Source organism: Parambassis ranga, chromosome 19 (assembly GCF_900634625.1).
Source record: "Parambassis ranga chromosome 19, fParRan2.1, whole genome shotgun sequence".
Taxonomy (NCBI): domain Eukaryota; kingdom Metazoa; phylum Chordata; class Actinopteri; family Ambassidae; genus Parambassis; species Parambassis ranga.
The window spans coordinates 12,567,105-12,581,932 of NC_041039.1; the positions used below are offsets into that span (position 1 = coordinate 12,567,105).

Consider the following 14,828-nt stretch of genomic DNA (forward strand, 5'->3'; position numbering starts at 1 on the left):
GTAGAATGAATTGTGAATATAAAACTAAACACACACACGTCACATCCGGGATAGTATATGTGCAGTAAAACTTCTATCTATATACTTCTCCTATCAAAGAGCATCAGATTTAGTTTTAGTAAACTCGCTTTTATTTTGAAGTTTGTAGCCGGAAACAAAATGTAACCGTGTCCAACATGACTGGACTTCTGACATAGTTGTGAGGGAGGAAGCTCGTTGGCAACCTGGACAGTTTGGTGAAACAGCAGGTGATAAACAAATGTACAGACAGGAGAGGTTACAGTGAAAATGTCCGATCATGGCTCTGCTGGAACTGTACACCGAGGTAAGAGGAAAAACTCAGCTTATATGAGGGAAGGTGAGTGAAGTTAAGATTGTTTAACACAGTTTGGAGCACTGTGACATATGGGACATATGGAAACTTTGGACGGATATTGTGAAGAAAACACAAAGACAACCACAAGGACGTGACAGTGTCTGTGCTCAAATGCACAAAACCAGTTATCATATAATAGTGACACAACATATGTGAAGACTTCTTTAAGAGCAATCCTTAAAAACAAAAAACATTTCCTTTTACAAAATCTTTGAAATTGCAAAATTATGTTTGGATAACTAGTAAACACAAACAAACAAACAAACAAATCACATTTAGCACATGGTACATGTACATTTAGCCGAAAAGTGTAATGTCATAGACATATGTGTGTGTGTGTGTGTGTATTTTATTGCTCAGTTCAACAGAGTGTGGATACCAGACGCAGAACACGTGTGGAAGTCAGCTGAGATTAAGAGGGACTTCCATGCAGGAGATATCACTCTAGAATTATTTGTTGAAGATGGCACTGTGAGTAAAACGTGACTTATTAAACCTTTATGGATTCATGATGTTGTGAAGCATGAGCTGTTGTGACTGTTCTATATCACCTCTTACTGGACAGGAGTACAGCTACCCGGTTGACCCGACTAAACCACAGCTCCCTCCTCTCCGGAACCCGGACATCTTGGTGGGGGAGAATGACCTCACTGCCCTCAGCTACCTGCACGAACCTGCAGTTCTGCACAATCTTAAAGTGCGATTCATGGAGTCCAGAATCATTTATACTTACTGCGGTATGCTTGAAAGAATCCTTTAATCGTCTTGAGTACCTGTCCACAGGGTGTATTTCAACACAGACTGTGCTGCTTCCTCGTTTTCAGGTATCATTCTGGTGGCTGTAAATCCATATAAACAGCTTCCTATCTATGGAGATGCGATCATTCATGCCTACTCTGGTCAGAACATGGGTGACATGGACCCTCATATATTTGCAGTGGCAGAGGAGGCTTACAAACAGATGGTCAGGTAATAAAATTTCACATAGTGTCACATTACTTATTAAATTAAACTGTAGATACAGTGGTGTGGTGTTAGGTTTTCTCTCTTATTGGTCCTTAGAAACCACAAGAACCAGTCCATCATCGTCAGTGGTGAATCAGGAGCCGGGAAAACTGTGTCTGCTCGTTATGCTATGAGGTACTTTGCTGTTGTAAGCAAATCTGGAAGTAAGACTAGAGTCGAAGACAAAGTCCTGGCATCCAATCCAATAACAGAGGTAGCTGCTCCACTAAACCTGCCAAATAATATAAATGATTCAGCATTGTCATATGTATGTGACTTGTTTGTTTTTAGGCAATAGGAAATGCAAAGACCACCAGGAATGACAACAGCAGCCGCTTTGGGAAATACACTGAGATCAGCTTTGATAAGAGGTACCGGATCATCGGCGCCAACATGAGGACCTACCTGTTAGAGAAATCCAGAGTCGTGTTTCAGGTAGTGTGTGAGAGGAAGGTAGTTTTACTTCAATATTTTTCTCATAGGTGATTCATGATATTTATTTTTCTCTTCAGGCAGATAACGAGCGAAACTATCACATATTCTACCAGTTATGTTCCTGTGCACACTTACCAGAGTTCAAGGAGCTCAGACTGTGTGAGTGTTTCTACTGTCTGTTTCATATTGAATCTTATTTACTGGGGGATTATTTCCTTATCACTATAATGTTTCATCTGTAGTGAGCGCAGATAAGTTCAAGTACACCTGCTTGGGAGGCGACATAACTATCGAAGGCGTAGATGACGAGAAGGACATGGAGGAGACTCGCCGGACTTTCTCGCTGTTGGGTAAAAGACGCTTCAGCTGCTAAACTGCATGTTGCTTATAATGTTATCTTTACTCTGCTCCCTGTTTTTGCAGGCTTGAAGGAGGACTTCCAGTCTGATGTGTTTAAGGTTCTGGCAGCTATTCTGCATTTGGGAAATGTGGAGATCAGAAACTCAGGAGAAGACAAATCCTCAGTTTCTGTGAGTAACTTGTGCATGCAACATGAAACAGCTGGGAGAGTTTATTAAACTTCCCCTGGCAGTGGTTACACACCTAAAAGATCATTAACCAGATTGAATAACATCATGTGTGTGTGTTCCAGTCCAGTGATCCACACCTGGCAGTCTTTTGTGAGTTGCTGGGTGTGAGCGCGGGGGAGCTGGTGCGCTGGCTGTGCCATCGCAGGATCGTTCTGGTGGCTGAAACTGTTGTGAAGCCTCTGCCCAAAAAACAAGCTGTAAATGCCAGAGATGCGCTGGCGAAGCAGATCTATGCACATCTGTTTGACTGCATTATTAACAGGATAAACACAGCACTGCAGGTTCCGGGGAAGCAACATGCCTTCATAGGGGTTCTGGACATTTATGGGTAACACAAACACTTTTTTGCTTCACATTTTTTTGTGTTGCCATTTTAATGTGATATGTTATTTGTTGTCCTCAGTTTTGAAACGTTCGACATCAACAGTTTCGAACAGTTTTGTATCAACTATGCGAATGAAAAACTTCAACAGCAGTTTAACTTGGTACGCAGCACGATCACAGTGTGAGACACATCACAAACGCACACACACACACCTCAGTGACTCACTCTGTTTTATCTCCTTTTTCAGCATGTGTTCAAGCTGGAGCAAGAGGAGTACATGAAGGAGGACATCCCATGGACTTTAATTGATTTCTATGACAACCAGCCTGTCATTGATCTTATTGAAGCAAAGATGGGGATCCTTGACTTACTTGATGAAGAATGTTTAGTAAGACTGGCTGGATATGATTTGGATGTTGTGATCTGTGATGATCTGTGCATCCTTTACGTTTGTCTTTTTTGCCTCACAGTTCCCTCAAGGCACCGATCACAGCTGGCTGCAAAAGCTGTACAACTACCTTGATGCCAGCCCTCTGTTTGAGAAGCCCCGGTTATCAAATGAGGCGTTTCTGATTGAGCACTTTGCAGACAAGGTGGAGCTTATTGACCTTATTTACACATATTTTCACACAAAGATTCCCACTCCTTCCTTTTATGAAGTATGAATTTGTGTTTTGTGTCCTCCACAGGTTGAATATCAGTGCAGAGGGTTTCTTGAGAAGAACCGTGATGCTCTCTATGAAGAGCTGGTGGACACAATGAGAGCCAGTCAGGTAGTCAAAACAAGTAAAAGCTGTCCTGTGCTGCCTTGTTTTTCCTCATTTTCACACATTTCTTGTGTTTGCAACCTTTATCAGTTCCCTTTTCTGGCCAGCTTTTTCCAAGAGGAGGAGCATAACGCTGGGAGCAGTAAGGGTGTCAAAGTGAGGCCTGCCAGGCCTTTAGTGAAACCAGCCAATAAACAGCTGAGAACGTCTGTGGGAGATAAGGTTAGACTGTTGACTCTCTCTCTGCTTGCTTCACACTCAGCTCCTTAACACACTAACATGAGTTTGTATGTTTGTCCATGTGTGGCTGAGTGCAGTTTCGCAGCTCCCTTTCTTTACTGATGGAAACACTGAACGCCACCACCCCACACTATGTGCGCTGCATCAAGCCTAATGATGAAAAGCTCCCATTTGAGTAAGTGCTGATGAAGGTTTGATTAAATTAAATTGCTCATTGTTCACCACTTACACACATTTGTGTTTTGGGTTTGAAGGTATGACTCCAAGAGGGTGGTGCAGCAGCTGCGAGCCTGTGGAGTCCTTGAAACCATTCGTATCAGTGCGCAGAGCTATCCATCCAGGTGGGTACTCATAATGCTGCACAATCACTAACCTTACAGTGTTCCCCACATATCCATGCTGTACTGACTCTCGTGCTGTTTGTTTGCAGGTGGACATACATTGAGTTTTACAGCCGATACAGTATTCTAATGTCTCACCAAGAGGCAGACCTCAGCGATAAAAAGCAAACCTGCAAGAACGTGCTGCACAGGCTGATTCAGGTGAGCCCAGTCTCATGTTGCCTACTGTTATATGCATTATGGTGCACTTCACGTCTGTGTGATCTTCAGGACTCCAACCAGTACAAGTTTGGTCGGACAAAGATCTTCTTTCGAGCTGGTCAGGTAGCTTATCTGGAGAAGCTGCGTCTGGACCGACTCAGAGGAGCCTGTGTGACCATCCAGAAACACGTTCGCGGGTGGAGCCAGAGGAGGAATTACAGGACTATGAGAGAGGCAGTCATCATCCTCCAACAGTACATACGTGGCAAGAGGACAGTCAGGTTGGAGTTACTCACATACACATCTTGTTCTGTTTATTGTACCAGTTCATATTTTAAGAATGGACCTACTTGCTTTGCCGCAGAAAAACAGTGAGTGCTGCGATGCTGAAACAGGGCTGGGCAGCAGTGGTGGTCCAGAAACACTGGAGAGGCTGCCGCATGAGGCAGATCTACCAGTTGGTGCGTGTGGCCTCCATCACCATCCAGGCCTTCACACGAGGCTGGATAGCCCGTAGACGGTATAAGAAGGTCTGTAACTGAAGGTTCATTTATTATACAAGTACTAAATGTAGTCATGTGTAACACCCTGTGATGCCTCACAGATGATGAAAGAGCACAAAGCACTGGTTCTACAGAAGTATGCCAGAGCATGGCTGGCACGACGCCGGTTTCAAATCATGCGTCGGCTGGTGCTCAACGTGCAGCTCTCCTACAGGGTGCAGCAGCTGAGGAAGAAGGTGGAGGAGCAGGTGACAACATTTCCTGAGCTGTTTTAGCTGTGGTTTTTAATGTCGACAACATAACTGAATCCCTGAATCCACAGAACAAAGAGAACCGCGGTCTGATGGAACGGCTGACGAGCTTGGCTAACTCACATTCTCAAACTGTGGACAAGCTTCACGGTTTGGAGGAGCAGCTGGAAAAATCCACCAACCAGAAGGCGTCTTTGGAGGCAAGAGAGAGGAAAGCAAAGGAAGATGCTAGCCTGGTTAGTCTTGAAATGAATGCTTGTGCAGCTTTTTGTTTGCCATTAAACCTGTTTGAGCTCCATTAAAAGTAATGTTATTCTCACTTCAGACAATTACACAGCTCAAAGCAGGGATGGAGGCACTAAACATTGAAAAAGAGAGCTTGGAGCAAATGTTTGAAGCTTCCACCAAAGAGGCCAAAGGTAATAAGATTTCTATACTGCATTGACTGTATATGTGTAAATGTGTGCCTTATTTATTATCGATTTTACAATCATACAGAAAACTTTGATCAAGTAAAAAGGAGTCTTTTAGATGAGAAAGAAACTGAAGCAAGGCTCAGAAAGTAAGTTTAAAAAATGTTCCATTTATCATCATAAACAAATATTTGGCACTGAAGAGCTGTTTCTTGGCAGGATCGCTGAGAACAACATTGAGATCCAGAGACAGGATCATGAGACCAAGGTGGAAAGTCTGAAAGAGGAGATAAAGAGACTGAAGGAGGAGAAAGTCGTTCTGCAGAGAAAGATGGAGGATGTGGTGCAGGTGAACTCAGACCTGCAGGAACAGGTCATCCAGCTCACCAAGCACGTCAAAGTCATCCCCGAGCTCCGCAGAGATCTGAACAACCTGCAAAATCAGAAGAGTAACTTGGACCGGAAGATGAAGCAGCAGTCAGAACAAGCAAAAGGTGCAGAGTCTTACTCTCCGTTATTCAAAGGATCTCCTTAAACTCAAATAGCTGATGATCCCTTATTGTTTGTTTGCAGCTAAAATGAACGGGATTGTGAGACAACTTCTTGGTGGTTTTGTTGAAGAGGAGCTTCTTTTGGGGTGATTAACAATGCCACGTTTTATGTGGCTGTATAGTCAGCATTGTCAATTCTTCTTTTGTGTAAAACATGTTGTGGTGGTTCACATTGTTTTTCTGAAGTCTGACTACAGATGACTCTGAGAAGATCGATGAAGCTGAAGATATGCTGGCAGCTTTTGAAGGCCTGCAGAAAGCCACCAGGTCTATATTTTTACCACCAGTCAGTCCAATCACTGCGTATCAGCTGAGTACACATGGGTTACACTAGCCCTGTTTAACATTACTTGTTGACAGGATTGTGGAAAACCATCACAGGGAGCAGAGGGAAGGCTATGAGACTCACATGGAGGGCCTGAAATTGAAAGTGGACCACCTTCAAAATGAGAACAGCAAGCTGCAGAACCTGTTCCAGGAGAAAAGCAATGTCAACGAAAATATACGCCAAGAAGTGTCCCGGCTCAGCAGCGAGAACGCAGTATGTAACCTCATTTCATTTTTAACGCTGGGATAGATGAGGTGAGAACACATCTGTAGTCTTTGCTTTAATGTGATGCACAGGTCATACCAGAGCTCAAGCTGCAGGTTTCAGAGCTGCAGAGACAAAAGCAGGAGCTCGAGGGCCTTGTAGAGCAGCAGGACAGAGAGTTTACAGGTAGGTCTGAGTGTGTTTTTTTCTTTATAAAGCTCTTTTTCACTTTCATCTGATCTTTTGTTGATTTTTGTTCACTAAAGAAAAACACAAGGAGAACACTGACATTCTACACAGCAAGTTGACAGAGGAGAGCTCACAACGCAGGTTCATTACTCCACTATTATGCAGTCTGTCTTTTGATTGAAGGTCATGTCTGATTTCAGTTTTGATATTTTCATACTCTTTAGACACTTTGAGGAGAAAGCTGAAGAGCTGGAGGAGGTGAAGAGGGATCTTCAAGGCAGAATAGAGGAGCTAGAAGAGGAGAATGAACACTTGAAGAGGCAGCAGATGATGGACAATGAGATCAAAAGGAATCTGAGACAGGAGACTTCACAATTAACTGCAGAAAACATGGTGGGTGTGCATGTGAAGGGTAGAAAATGACAGAATCAGAAAGAAAATGACAGACTCCTTTTTTTCCCCCAGGACTTTGAAGAGCTGCTTGACCAGAGAGACAGATTAATAAAGAAACTCCAGAGTCAGATAAAGAGCCTTGAAACAGCACAGAAAGGTAGCATCACAGATTCTACAATATTCAATACAATAGATATTCTTTCAGCATATTCTCTGTTGTTTGTCTCACAGCAAAGCAAACATCCGCCATTCCTAAAGATTACCTCGGCATGTTGGAGTACAAGAGAGAGGATGAAGCCCGGCTCATTCAAAACATCATTATAGGTGCTCTGCCTCTGTCTGAATCCATTTCACACATTCACACATATAATGATAACACCAGTATGTCTCACTGTGTCCACAGACCTGAAGCCCAAAGGTGTGGCGGTCAACATGCTCCCCTCACTGCCTGCGTACATCCTCTTCATGTGTGTCCGCCATGCTGACTACCTGAATGACGAAGCTAAACTCAAGTCTCTAATGAATGCAATCATTAATGCTGTCAAAAAGGTGGTCATGGTGAGGTTACCGCTCCATCCTATATCAAACTCCACAGATCATTTTATTAAGGCCGTTCAGTTCATTCTGGTATCTGAGACATGTCTCTGTTTCAGAGTCACCACAAAGATTTGGACCTGTTGTCCTTCTGGCTCTCAAACACCTACCAGCTGCTCAACTGTCTCAAGCAGTACAGCGGAGAGGAAGTACGTTTACACACATGTATTTTAAGTTAACAAAACAGATGACAGAATACACTTAGTGTAAGTGGTACAAAGACGAACTGTATGTAAAAGTATAACAGGAAACAAAATCATGGGATCGCCACTTATTGGAAAAAATAGCAGTAATAGTTTTCTGTGCCATTGAGTTCAATACAAGTGTTTAAGTCAAAGATGGTTTATAATGTAAATAAAAATAGCATCAACGCTGGGACAGGGTTTGAAATATTTGAGTATTTACTGTACGTGGTTGCATTTTGATCTGTCTTAAACACAGAAGCTGAAATGTGTTGTAATATTTATTATTGGCTTATTATTATTTTCTTGTTGTTCACCAAAGGAGTTCCTGAAACAAAGCACCGCTCGCCAGAAAAAGAACTGCCTCCAGAATTTTGATTTGTCTGAACACAGACAGATTCTCAGCGATCTGGCCATCCACATCTACCATCAGTTCATCACAGTCATGGAAAAGAGTCTCACTCCTGCTATTGGTATTTTCAGCACCATCATCACATGCAGGTGCTTTTGTAACTAAACACAATGAAATGTTCTTCTTTGTTATCTCCATCAGTACCTGGTATGTTGGAACACGAGAGCTTACAGGGGATCTCCAGCATGAAGCCTACAGGCTTCAGGAAGCGCTCTAACAGCATCTATGAGGACTCCGAGACCTACACCATCTCCTCCATCATCCAGCAGCTCACGCTCTTCCACTCCACCATGAGTCACCACGGCATGGACCAGTGCCTCGTCAAACAAGCCATCAAACAGCTGTTCTTCATCATTGGTGCCACCACGCTCAACAACATCATGCTCCGCAAGGACATGTGCTCCTGCAGGAAGGGAATGCAGATCAGGTCTGTGGATCTTTGCATCTAAATACAAGACAAAAAAGTTCAGTTTTACAGCTGCTCTTGTTTCTCAGATGTAACATCAGCTATCTGGAAGAGTGGCTGAAAGAGAAGGAACTCCAGAGCTCTAATGCTATTGACACTTTGGGGCCGCTGGCTCAGGCAGCCTGGCTGCTGCAAGTCAAAAAGTCCACCAATGAAGACGCCAAAGAGATCACTGAAAAATGCAGTGAGCTCAACCCCGTCCAGGTACGTCACAAAGAAAGGACACATAATGTGCTGCAGATATTTGTGCTTAACTCAAACTCACCTTTATATTTATAGATTGTGAAGATTTTGAATTCATACACACCCATTGATGATTTTGAGAAGAGGGTGTCTTCATCATTTGTCCGTAAAGTTCAGGTGCGCTTTACTGTTTTCAGATTTTAATATAAATACATGGTATTTTATGTCTAATTGATCTAAATCCGCCTGTCTGTTCCTTGTTGCAGTCATTACTGCAGGATCGTGAGGGGTCCACACAGCTGATGCTGGACACAGATTATCGTTTCCAGGTCATGTTTCCTTTCTGCTCGTCCTCACAGGCTCTGGAGCTGCTGCAGGTCCCAAGCAGCCTTCATCTGGACTTCCTCCAGAGGATCTGACCTTTCACTCCTCAGGAATGATTAATTTATCCATGGCTGCACCTGACCGCAATATTTAAATATGTAAACACTTTTAACAGAGAATGGACAACTCATATTTAAAAATAACGATACAAATCTTTCCTTTCCACAAATTTTATTATAATTGCGAGTCAATAAATCAGATTTTTAGCAAATGTTTGGATGGTCAGTTTATTGGTTTCAGCTTCTGCAACATAAGAGGTTACAGGTTTTTGACTGTTTTAATGTAATATATATTTATGATTGTGTTTTGCTGGATTAAGTGGCTAGATTTAAATTATAAATGACATCACCAAGTATAAAACGGGAAAGTAGAATAGAGTAACAAAAAATGCTCTCTTCATTTATATATATTTAAAAATATATGCATATATAATATTAGAATGCATCAGTTTTCTCTAAAACTGAATTATATGTGCTTTGTCTTTTTGTTTGAATCATTATCATCAGGGATAATTTTAGCCTGTATTGAATTCATAATTGTTTAATATAAAAATCATTTTTTCTGTATTTTAATAGATTTTAATGTAAAATGCCCGTATGTACTTATATTTTTGCATTAATCACCGTCGTGTGAAAATACATTACTGAGCTGTGGAGCTGTGTGAGACTGAGGTTGCAGCATCACCAGGATGCAGGACCCTCCTCCCCCCTGGAAACTGGAGGAGCATCTTCTCCCTCTGACGTCATGACAGCAGCATCAGCTGTTAGCTCCGCTTTAAGCCTTTTCGCTGCCGATCGCTTCCTGCACAGAGGAAATATATGAGATCCCCTTTAATCCCTGAAATGGCGACACAGGAGGTACAGCTGAACGAGACTCTGGCTCACCTCAAAACGGAGTCGGAGACGCTGAAGTCGAAGCTGGAGGAGGAGAGAGCGAAGCTGCACGATGTCGAGCGTAAGTGCTGAAAATGGAGGGGCCTGGATTCACTCCTGCCTTTTCACTGTGACGAGATGAAATAACAGAAAATGCCTCGTTGCTGCCTCATGACTCTCTCACAGAGGGTACATGTTTGCCAGCGTTTTGGGGATGTGAACTGCTGATGATTGATTTGATTGGAACGATGTTAGAGATGTAACAGGCGGCTGGAGCGGGCTGTGTGCTGGCGTCCCCATTTTATAGCCTCCTTTACTGCTTCCATCCCAGTTTCTTCTGTGTGTGTGATGGTTTTGTCCAGTCATATCTCAGCTATATCATGGAAGAGGGCATGTAAATCATAGAAAAACTAAATAAATAGAGGGAAAATACTGCATATAATGCATGTTTTAAAAGATTTATTTAGGAGCAGATTAAACATAGATTAATTTAATTTATTTCAGAGCGCAACCTACTGTTGTGTAATCCTTATTGCTTCCAGAAATATTAATGATAAGAGGGTGTATAGAAGCTTTGATGTAATGTACTGTGTGTGTGTGCAGTACATCAGGTGGCAGAGAAGGTGGAGGGGCTGGGTCAGTTTGTCATGAAGACCCGGAGGACCCTGAAGGGACACGGCAACAAAGTTTTGTGCATGGACTGGTGCAAAGACAAGAGGAGAATCGTCAGCTCCTCACAGGTCACAGAATACTGATATGTCTGTGTGTCACCGAGCTGTGAAGTCAGTTTGATGTTAGATGGAAGAGCTGCATGTTGCACTAATGTCTAATCTCTTGCTGCAGGATGGAAAAGTGATTGTTTGGGATGCTTTCACCACCAACAAGGTAACTCCTTCAATATGATATGTCTCGATTTTCAAACATATTTTCAGCTTAAATTTCTTCCAAAACAATATTAGCTAGGATAATGGAACAACTACAATACAACACACAGTGTATTTACATGCACATTTATATACTAATTTGGAACATTATCTTAGTTTTGTCTGACTGAGCATGCTCATTGATATGATGTTTTTATATTAAACACTCCTGTTGGAACACAACTGAGATCAGATTAATCAAGCACTAAGTTGTGTTTCCCGCCTTTTCCCCTCATATGTCATAAACAGTGTTTTACTTTATGCTTCCATATTTAAATGAATCAAATCCTGATGAGTAGCAATAGCGATAAACTCTTTATGCAGCACATAAATTTCTCTATACAATCATGCACTAAATCAATGGAGCATGATAGATAGAGGAAACAGAGGGGATGTAGGCTATATGATGATGGAGGAGGATGTCAATCATATGCTATAATGACTAAAGAGTACCTTGTTATGGCTTTTAGAGTTCAGGACAGACCACAAAATCACTCTGGACAGATTGTTGCAGTGCATCTAGCGCTTATATTGTTCTGCTCTAATTATTCTTAATGAATCCTCACTGTGCTGGTGCACCTCACACAGATTTGTCTTTTCATTATTCGCTATCAGGAGCATGCTGTGACGATGCCTTGCACCTGGGTGATGGCCTGTGCCTACGCCCCATCTGGCTGCGCTGTAGCTTGTGGGTGAGTGTGCAACCCATGGTGAGCTGCATCTGGAGTTTGTGTCTGTGCTTTTCTGTTTGTTTGTTTGTTTTGGTTGTTTTTTTTAAACCTTTTTTTGTCACAGGGGCCTGGACAATAAATGCTCTGTGTATCCTCTGTCCCTGGACAAGAATGAGAACTTAGCAGCAAAGAAGAAATCAGTGGCGATGCACACAAATTACCTGTCTGCCTGCAGCTTCACCAACTCGGACATGCAGGTGAGAATATCCACTATGCAGAGAGGCATTTTAGTAATTAGTCTTTCTGCTTTTCTTTTTCTCTGTCATTATTAATGAGAAATCACTGCCTTCCTCCCAGTGAAGAAAGCTCCTCCACTTTGTTAATAATTCACAGCAGCTAGTTGCTCCTGGTCACATGATGTTTTACACAGCAGAGAATCCATTTATAGCTGAGCGTGAGTCCATATGGACATAAAAAAAAAAAAAGAAAAAACTTTGTTCTTCCTTGTCCTGCTTGTCTGTCAGATCCTGACGTCCAGCGGGGATGGAACATGTGCATTATGGGACGTTGAGAGTGGACAGCTGTTGCAGAGTTTCCATGGACACGCAGCAGATGTGCTCTGTCTGGACCTGGCTCCATCCGAGACCGGAAACACGTTTGTTTCAGGGGTGAGGACAGCATTACAATGTATCCACACCATCATTACACCTAACCTTAGCCTGCACAAATGTTGACATGTATGTATGTATGTTGATATTATTCATATATTGTGCTTTATTGTTCTAACAGGGCTGTGACAAGAAGGCCAATGTGTGGGACATGCGTTCAGGGCAGTGTATTCAGTCCTTTGAAACCCATGAGTCAGATATAAATAGTGTGCGGTGAGTGAATGCATTGATCTGACTTAAAGGTAGAAAGAAGTTTGGTTTCACTTTATTATTCAGTGATGAAAATCACTGCTTGTGTTTAGCCACAGTGTTGTTTGTGATGCCACCACTAGGAGGTGCTAGAAGTCAGAAATATTTACAGAGAGGCTTGAAGAGTCTTCTGTTCTTGTTGCTAATTTTATATATTTTTAATAGATACTATCCCAGTGGAGATGCTTTTGCATCTGGCTCAGATGATGCTACAGTAAGTAGCCTTATTATTTCTTGATTTTATCTTAAAGGGACAGTTCATCCCAAAACTAAATATTCCTATTTTTAATCAGCCAGGGGTGTGAATTGTCTGATTTTGTTGCAAATAGTACAGCTCAGCCAATGTCACAAGCATGTTCCTGTCCACGAGGGGAGATGCAGGTAGGTGCTCCTGTGCCGTGACACAGTTAGTGGGAGTAGTAAAAAAATAGTTCCTGAAATCTCTTGCAATATGGTCAGTGGATATATCCTGACAAAAAGTGAGAGAAGTAAGACTTATACCTACTTATAGCAAAGAAATGTCAATAGATAAAAACCATGGATATTTGATTATTGGGTGAACTGTCTCTATAAAGTGCCACATCCTGTACCAGCACAATATGCTTGTGAAACGTATACATGAAGTTAAACCCTAACCTTTGTTACAGTGCCGTCTGTATGACTTGAGGGCAGACAGAGAAGTGGCCATTTATTCCAAAGAGAGCATCATATTTGGGGTTTCCAGTGTTGATTTCTCTCTTAGTGGTAAGATATTTTTGCTCTTTACTATTCTTCTGAGTACTAATTTGAAAGGTTTGATATATATAAATGTCCTCATGAGTTTAACATAAAGCTTTTGGATTACAAAAAAAACAATGTGTGTGCATTTCTCCTCCAGGCCGGCTACTGTTTGGTGGCTACAATGACTACACCATAAACGTGTGGGATGTTCTCAAAGGAACACGAGTGTCTATCCTGTTTGGACATGAGAACCGTGTCAGCACACTGCGTGTTTCCCCAGATGGGACGGCTTTCTGCACAGGATCCTGGGATCACACTCTCCGGGTATGAGGCATTTATTATTAATTTCAGATCTCATAACTTTGCTGACAGCAGCTGATATCTTGTAATGTTTATCTTATGTTTATTGTTTTCAGATCTGGGCTTAAGCTTCAGGACACAAAGGATAAAATAGTAGACAGACCTGCTGAAGTCACGCCGATGTTTCTGTTTGCTAGAGTACAATCACAGACATAGAGACTCAGTTTTGGTTGTACATAGGACGTATCAATAGCATTGTATATACTCCTGTCTGTTGGCCAGGGTAGGTTTACACATTTCAGAGTAATTAAACCAAATGGCACGTCTACTTTACCTTCAGAGAATTGCACAGAAGTACTAATGGTCACAACTTAAGATGTAAAAAGTATAATTCAGAAAATATCATTGGTAGTGACTTGCATCAGTCTAGGCTAGGATGACACAATAGAGTGGTGTATTGTATGCGTACACATAAAGAAAGTTACATGTTTATGTATGTTTTTTTTTACACAAATGGAAGAGGAAGAAAATGGATACAAGAACACTAAAATATTTGACATGAGTCTGAGGAAGAGAGATGGGACAGATTAAGGAAAAACTGTGGGTAATTTAACTGACATTTTAATTAGTCTGAAGCCAGTTTAAAAAATATTTAAGGAGAATTGGCATAAAATTAGTATGTATATTCAACACTCAGCCAACAACTTCTTGTCCATTCTTGACAGAATCTTGCCTGCCAATGTTACACTGAGGTAAAGAAAGCACATGAACAGGTAAACCTAAAATCATTTATTTTTCAGTCTTAAAACATGGTTTACCTCGCATTTCCAGCTGTGAAAACCACTTTCATATAGACATCCAGTCACACCCTGAACTTGTGATCCCCCACTAGCTGATTAATAACAATCTAAAGATATATATTCATCTGTACTTCTCTTCATGCAGTTGTCCAATAGCTGTAATTTCATATATTTACTGTAATTATTTTATTGTAGTTTAGTGTACAGATTTACGATGGACTGTTAATCAAACAAAAACGTAATAAAGTTTTGAATATCACTACTGTAAGTCTCATTATTGATACTTATCTTG

The 14,828-nt window shown here is 41.7% G+C and overlaps 2 protein-coding genes across 2 annotated transcripts; both read left to right on the plus strand.

The window, feature by feature from the left end:
• The first annotated feature begins 192 nt into the window (after window positions 1-192).
• On the plus strand, window positions 193-9,544 carry myo5c (myosin VC). Its single transcript, XM_028429976.1, has 40 exons — window positions 193-325; window positions 737-847; window positions 942-1,113; window positions 1,201-1,345; window positions 1,439-1,595; window positions 1,673-1,816; window positions 1,894-1,975; window positions 2,059-2,166; window positions 2,240-2,346; window positions 2,469-2,734; window positions 2,810-2,891; window positions 2,979-3,119; window positions 3,202-3,324; window positions 3,421-3,504; window positions 3,589-3,720; window positions 3,816-3,913; window positions 3,993-4,079; window positions 4,169-4,280; window positions 4,350-4,561; window positions 4,645-4,810; window positions 4,885-5,031; window positions 5,106-5,270; window positions 5,360-5,453; window positions 5,533-5,596; window positions 5,667-5,941; window positions 6,021-6,084; window positions 6,185-6,265; window positions 6,359-6,539; window positions 6,623-6,716; window positions 6,797-6,860; window positions 6,944-7,112; window positions 7,185-7,269; window positions 7,344-7,436; window positions 7,516-7,670; window positions 7,766-7,855; window positions 8,211-8,361; window positions 8,442-8,727; window positions 8,796-8,970; window positions 9,046-9,126; window positions 9,216-9,544. The coding sequence occupies exons 1-40, from the start codon at window positions 299-301 to the stop codon at window positions 9,366-9,368; spliced, it is 5,223 nt and encodes a 1,740-aa protein (XP_028285777.1). The 5' UTR covers window positions 193-298; the 3' UTR covers window positions 9,369-9,544.
• Window positions 9,545-10,080: 536 nt separating this feature from the next.
• gnb5a (guanine nucleotide binding protein (G protein), beta 5a) lies at window positions 10,081-14,698 on the plus strand. Its single transcript, XM_028430040.1, has 11 exons — window positions 10,081-10,287; window positions 10,809-10,945; window positions 11,049-11,090; window positions 11,744-11,820; window positions 11,924-12,056; window positions 12,324-12,467; window positions 12,589-12,680; window positions 12,882-12,930; window positions 13,364-13,460; window positions 13,594-13,760; window positions 13,853-14,698. The coding sequence occupies exons 1-11, from the start codon at window positions 10,152-10,154 to the stop codon at window positions 13,862-13,864; spliced, it is 1,086 nt and encodes a 361-aa protein (XP_028285841.1). The 5' UTR covers window positions 10,081-10,151; the 3' UTR covers window positions 13,865-14,698.
• The last annotated feature ends 130 nt before the right edge of the window (window positions 14,699-14,828 follow it).

What these genes read in the sequence shown, in the direction of transcription:
- myo5c (XM_028429976.1), top strand. Translation starts at nt 299, where the DNA reads ATGGCTCTGCTGGAACTGTACACCGAG. An exon ending in CCCGTAGACGGTATAAGAAG is followed by an intron (nt 4,811 to 4,884) that starts GTCTGTAACTGA and finishes GATGCCTCACAG; the next exon opens with ATGATGAAAGAGCACAAAGC. An exon ending in ACTGAAGCAAGGCTCAGAAA is followed by an intron (nt 5,597 to 5,666) that starts GTAAGTTTAAAA and finishes GTTTCTTGGCAG; the next exon opens with GATCGCTGAGAACAACATTG.
- gnb5a (XM_028430040.1), top strand. Translation starts at nt 10,152, where the DNA reads ATGAGATCCCCTTTAATCCCTGAAATGGCGACACAGGAGGTACAGCTG. An exon ending in GAATCGTCAGCTCCTCACAG is followed by an intron (nt 10,946 to 11,048) that starts GTCACAGAATAC and finishes CTCTTGCTGCAG; the next exon opens with GATGGAAAAGTGATTGTTTG. An exon ending in TGTTGATTTCTCTCTTAGTG is followed by an intron (nt 13,461 to 13,593) that starts GTAAGATATTTT and finishes TTTCTCCTCCAG; the next exon opens with GCCGGCTACTGTTTGGTGGC.